This window comes from Micropterus dolomieu, linkage group LG19 (assembly GCF_021292245.1).
Source record: "Micropterus dolomieu isolate WLL.071019.BEF.003 ecotype Adirondacks linkage group LG19, ASM2129224v1, whole genome shotgun sequence".
NCBI classification, from domain to species: Eukaryota; Metazoa; Chordata; class Actinopteri; order Centrarchiformes; family Centrarchidae; genus Micropterus; species Micropterus dolomieu.
In genome coordinates, this window is record NC_060168.1 from 11,952,890 (window position 1) to 11,958,988 (window position 6,099).

Here is a 6,099-nt window from a genome sequence, read left to right on the forward strand (position 1 = left end):
ACCATTTTACACGCCTTCATCTCATCACACCTGGATTATTGCAACAGCCTTTTCACCTGTTTAACCCAAAAATCTACTGATCGACTCCAGACTGTCCAGAACTCAGCTGCCAGGCTTTTAACCAGAACAAAGAAATATGACCACATCACCCCTATTTTAGCTTCATTACACTGGCTCCCAGTATGTTTTAGAATTGACTTTAAAATTCTACTGATCACTTTTAAAGCTCTTCATGGCCTCTCGCCTTGTTATATTTCTGAACTTTTAGTCCCATACACACCAGCACGTACCTTGAGATCCTCGGGCAGAGGTCTGCTGTCTGTTCCAGAGTCTCGACTGAAAACTAAAGGGGACAGAGCGTTTGCTGTCAGGGCCCCGAGGCTCTGGAACAGCCTGCCCGAGGAAATCAGGTCGGCTGAGTCAGTGAACTCTTTTAAGTCCCTTCTTAAAACATACTTTTATAAGAGAGCCTTTCCCGATCTTATTTGACTTTATTTTATCCCTTTTATTTTATTATTTTATATTTATCTTAAACGTGTATTTTAGTCTTTTCAATGTTTTCTTGCTTTTATGTTGTATTGTTTCTGTATTACTATGTTTTTTTGGGTATTGTCGTCTTTACACTTGTTAAAGCATTTTGTAACTTGTTTTTGAAAAGTGCTCTACAAATAAAGATTATTATTTTAATTACTTAATAATAGGAACAAATGGAGTCAAATGACACCTCCATAGCTCAGTGTAAATCAATACCAGCTCTTGGTTGGCAGTCTCCTGGTGTTTTGTTTCTTGGTATTGTTTAATACCAAGAAAATGGGTTTATAAAGGTGTAATATTTACAAAATAGCCTACTTATAGGCCTACAGCTTGCACTAACTTAAGTGTTTTCAACATACTTTACTTGGGTGGGCCAGACAGGTATAGTTGCACCTGCCGAAGTATATTTGGCAACCCACTTTAGCATTTTGCAGAGAAACGGTGAGGGAGGGGTCATCTGGTATTATGTCAACGGACACTCAGGAAATGTTACATTAAGGAGCGACAGTGAACGCACCACTGCAGGTCACTCACTAACGTTAAGTTTCAGTTTCGATCCACATGCGGCGCACATTAAAACTTAATCACGGGTGAGTATATTAAACACAGCGACTTTATGTAACATACTGCTGATGGAGAAAATCAGCATACACATAACAGGGAGACAGAGACAGAAAGAGGCAGAGCAAGCTGGCGTGTTTTCCGCATAGACTGTACATAAAAAGGTTTTCTGTGAGAGACCAGAGATGCAGGCTAGGTGTGTGTGAGTGTGGGGAGAAAAGCAGAGGAACAGATTCAAGTAAATAAAAACTAATCTAAGGTGGAAAATTACCTACAATAACCTACTGTTAACACAAATAGCCTACAATATACACCGCTACCGAGCCCACTCTCCACCGGCGGCACAGATGCACTGTCTAAATGAGAGCTCAACAGTCCAATGAGCGGGTGTGTCACGGTTTTGTCTCTCGGATCCGCAACACCAGATCGTGTACTTTTGTGTCGCGATTTTGGTCTCTTCTTTCAAAACCATTACAGCCCTACTACTAAGTAGACTGCCTACTATTTTCAGTGAGGAAAAATTTACTTTTGTATAAATTATCTAGTTTGTTATCATGATTTTTTTAAAAATGTGCAAACCAAAGTTTTTTTGACAACCTCAAAACAGATAAAGCTTTGGGCAGCCCCTGTGATCTCTGGACCCCAGGTTGGGAACCACTGTTTTAAATCATTCAGGCAGTTAGCCTCTACAGTTAGAATTAAGTGTGAGCTTAAAACGTACAAAAGCTGTTTGGTAACGAGGCAGATAATTGGACACAATGGCAAAATGGGCTTATCAAGTTGACTATTGTATAGCATAGCACTACTCAATACAAAAGGACACTGCAGCAATCCAAGCTCACAAGAGCTTGGAAGAGATTCACCCTTTATTTTACCTTTTCTATGAAGAGGTGAAACAATAGACTTAATATCTGCTGAGTGTCTCTTCAGGGAGCCTACAGAGAGCTTGAAAAGTCTAACCTGAACATTCAACATGTCAACCATCAACACAAATTCACTAGTTCAGACTACAACATAAATACTAAAATACTGGAGGATGTAATGCGCAAAATAGAAATTCACTGTTATGGCTACTCTGAGTCATAAAGCCTGAAGCCTTTCACAGCATGAACTAGATGGAAGGAAAGAATACATCATGAAAAGATCAAAAGTCTTTTATAGACTAGAGGGTGAAGTCTCATTTCAATAGTCTTCAATAGCGGATAACCATTTTAAACACTACAAATGAGACCCAGTTGTAAAGTGTGGTATGAGAAAAAACATTTCACACATTACATTTAGGGTTGGGTTTTGGCAAGGACCTCACAATACGTATCATGATACAAGGGTTGTATCATGATATTACTATATTAATTGTGTCATGATATATTGTGATGCGATACATATTACAATACAGGCATTTTTTAAATAGAGCTGAAAATACAACTTGCTGTGTACCACCTAAGTCTAATATGTACATCACACTACACTGATAATTGCTAAGTGACAGTGTTGTGCAGCCATTTCTTATTTTTAGGCCACTGGGAATTTTGAGTTTGGGGCGGCTGTAACTACTCGATGTAGAGAGCTAAAGCAGCATTGTCGCAGATCAAGCTGGTGAGGTTTGCAGCTCTTGTTTATCGTCACAAAAAGCACAATATTTGCACACTATGTCATTCGGGATGTTAAGCATGTGAAGCAAAATGTGCAGTTTATGTTAAGATTATATCACTGCAATGCTAATGTCTGTTAGCAAGTAAATAGAGATTCCCATTAAATGTTAGCATTGAGCTAACAGTCAAAGCGCTTTTTTAATGTATTATGATGGGCTGAAAAATTAATACAGTATTGTGGAAAAAATATTGCAATATATTGCTGTATCAATTTTTTTGCACAGCCCAAATTACATTAGATATGGTGGTGCTCATGACATTTGCATAATTTTACTCTAACATACAAATTCAAAAATTCAACATGCACTGTATTTTCTAAAACTACAGCCTTGACTGGGATATAAAATGGCTTTTCTGATTATGTAGCCTAGTATTCTACTAAAACAAAGTGACAAAATTTTTCCTCTTGTGAAAACTGTCAAACACACCACATAAATTTACTCAAGTTGGATGACAACATTCAACAAACTCAAACTGAGAAAATATTTAACCATCTTCAAGTATGCCTGTTCTGTGAAGCACTAGTAAATGCATCTCTTATATGGAAAATACTAAGAATAAAAATGTCTGTACCTAAAGTGGCAGGACAGCAGTCTCAGGAATGGTGTAAATACTATGAGAAGCAATGGATCAACTTACCCGTGCACTCTGGCCGGCAATAAGCTGGTCATCCTCTGTCTGCACGCTGGTCCTGCTGCGAACATCAAAGTCTTCAGTCTCAAAGTCAGAGTCGTCCAGCTCTTCTGGAGTCTGTAATGGGACAACAAAGAGGGAGAAAGGGTCACAGGAAGGTCAAAGGAGAAGAGTCAGGTCAAACAGCCAAATTACAGGGTGGGGAGAAGAAACAAGAGAAAGGGTAGAAAAAGGAGGAAAGGTTAAGAAAATGAAGTTATTTGGAAGTGGAGAACATAAAATAATATTGGCATACTACACCCTTTTGAGCACTATTAAATAACCAACCTGCTTACTATCTATGAGAAATGCCTATGCACTGCCAGCCAGGGCAGCATCAGATAAATGTTTTCCTCCCCATAGCATGGTAAAAGAAACTGTAAACTCTAAATGAATTTGTAAATCAAGTGTAATGTGCTGCCTGTGCATTTTGAGAGGGAAATTGAAGGTACAAGCTAGTATGAAACATAATGGGAGCAAAACGCTTCAGAGTCCCATCTGTCGCTGCTATCTGTAGAAACGCGGGTGAGGCGTGAGTTGTGTTCTTCTAGAGTACTGCTACTTCATCTCTGATCCTTCACCACTTCCCTAGCTTGGGATGCAAAACAAACGACGAGGGAGTATTTTGCCACAAATATTAATATTCAAAGAAGTTCTATCTCAACAGGTCATGCTTAAGGAAAAATACAATACTGACTGACAGGAAAATGTATTTGGTTGTGATATGGGCACAGGGAAGATGATGTGGACAGATAAAAGGTGCATTATCACATCCATGCCGCTACTTGTGCTTATCCAGCTGTCTCAATACCTCCCTTCTGTAATGGATTTGGAGCCCTCACATCTAAAAATAGCTGAAGGTCTCTGAACAACCTTACACTGCTTTATGAAATGTAGAGATGCTCTTGTTGTCAAGGGAATAGGGGTATGGTTTCAGATACAAAGCTGTAGTGACTCACAGGCATCTCTTTCAACCCAGACAATGCTGTTCAGTGGGGCAGAGATATCACCTGCTGTGGCCTGTGCAACTGATAACCTGTGAATGTGGGAGGCTCAGAAATGATAGCTCATGGTGGGCACCCAGTGGGAAACTACTGTAGAGACGTGACAATAGCCTGCATTTTAATTAAAAGGGTAGGTATGTGTCAAGTAGTACTGTTGTCACAGTAAATTAAATTTTAATTCTATTTTTCATGGTGTGGCGAAATACATTTAGTCGATATTTAATTTTGTAATGACCAGGATCTCCACTGTGTGTCTGAAAGCTAAAATATCCTGTTCAACCTGTATCATCTCCATAAATGGCAGAGGGACAGTCCAACAGTAAGAAACCCCATTGACATTATTTTTGTGACATTCTGCTCTTAGTCTCTTTGAGTACAGCAGACTTTTTCTTCTCTCTCCCTTTTTTTTTTTTTTTTTTTTTTTAAAAAAGGACAGAGCCAGAAAAATCACTTGGGTCGTGGCGCACTGCACAAATCATAAGGCAACGACAGCTGCCCCCTGTATCTCGCTGTCAGCAGCTCCCTGACTTTGAGACAGTTTGATGTCTGGGAGGCATATTCTCTGATGTCGCTGTAGGTGAGGAGAAGCTTCTCTCTGCCTGTCAAATATCCAAGGGATGTCCAACATAAGCTGCCTGCGTGCCACTTACAGAGGTTAAAGACTTGTCTGTCTTAAGTAGCCCCAACCACACACTTGTCCGTTCTGATTTAAGAGCAGGCCACTGTGCTATGCATGCATGTGACGGTTTACAGAAAAATGTCTGGAGAGTGTGCAAGCGTGTGCGTGGACATGCCCTCTAGAGAAGCTGTCTCATACTACCCAACTCCACTGATTTGCAATATTCCATTGGACTCTGAGCTGAACATGCCTAGTTTCACATGCCAGCAACAGACAGAGCTGCCAAGCAAATGGTTCTTCTAGATAAAAATGCATGTTTTTGATACACCTGTCCAATCTCAAACAACAGCAATTAAGAGTAAGCTTAAGAAGACTGCTGTATTCATGCTGCTGGAAATACACAACTGTCCAGCCAAGGAGCTGAGCCATTTCCTGCTGAATGATCACCACAAAACCTGTGATGATTACCTCATACACCTGATCAAGAAATCTTGGCAAGCCCATGGGGAACTGCATAATTCTGCTTTTAAGATAACGGATGAAGTTGGAGTTAAGTTTCATCACTATCTCCTGCAGTTAAGAAAGGCAGAATGAATCTGACAGATTAATTTTAAGTAAGCAAGGATTTTCACAAATCCTGTTATTTTTAACACACATGCACACCCACACCCCCCCACCTACCAGGGTTGTGTTCAGTCCACCCCCAAAGGACCAATGTTAACAGTTTAATCAATCTGGATAACAAGAGTGGAGCTGGGGCAGATGGAAACTGAATGTAGTTCTCTGGCTTGCAGTCCAACTAAAGAATGCTAATTAAAACCTCCATCTTAAATCAATTGCTTATTATAATGCAAATACTGCATAATGGCTTTTGTCTATGTCTGAGCAGCATTATTCACCGGTGCCCAGGCAAATGCGCTGTCAAGACTAATGATTCCAATTCAAAAGATTAAAGTGTTGAAAATAATGGAAGATGGCATAATACAACCAACCAGCACATTGTAAGTCAATATACGAACAATTCATAATTAGATACTTTTACACATGAGAGGCAGTT

General features: G+C 39.8%; 1 protein-coding gene across 1 annotated transcript in view; it reads right to left on the reverse strand.

Moving 5' to 3' along the window:
• ctnna1 (catenin (cadherin-associated protein), alpha 1) overlaps positions 1-6,099 on the reverse strand; it is a gene marked incomplete at its 5' end in the record, with an annotated part of 84,895 nt that overhangs the window by 25,874 nt on the left and 52,922 nt on the right. The window contains 1 exon segment of the mRNA XM_046030179.1: positions 3,387-3,497. Coding sequence (XP_045886135.1) covers positions 3,387-3,497 — 111 coding nt within the window.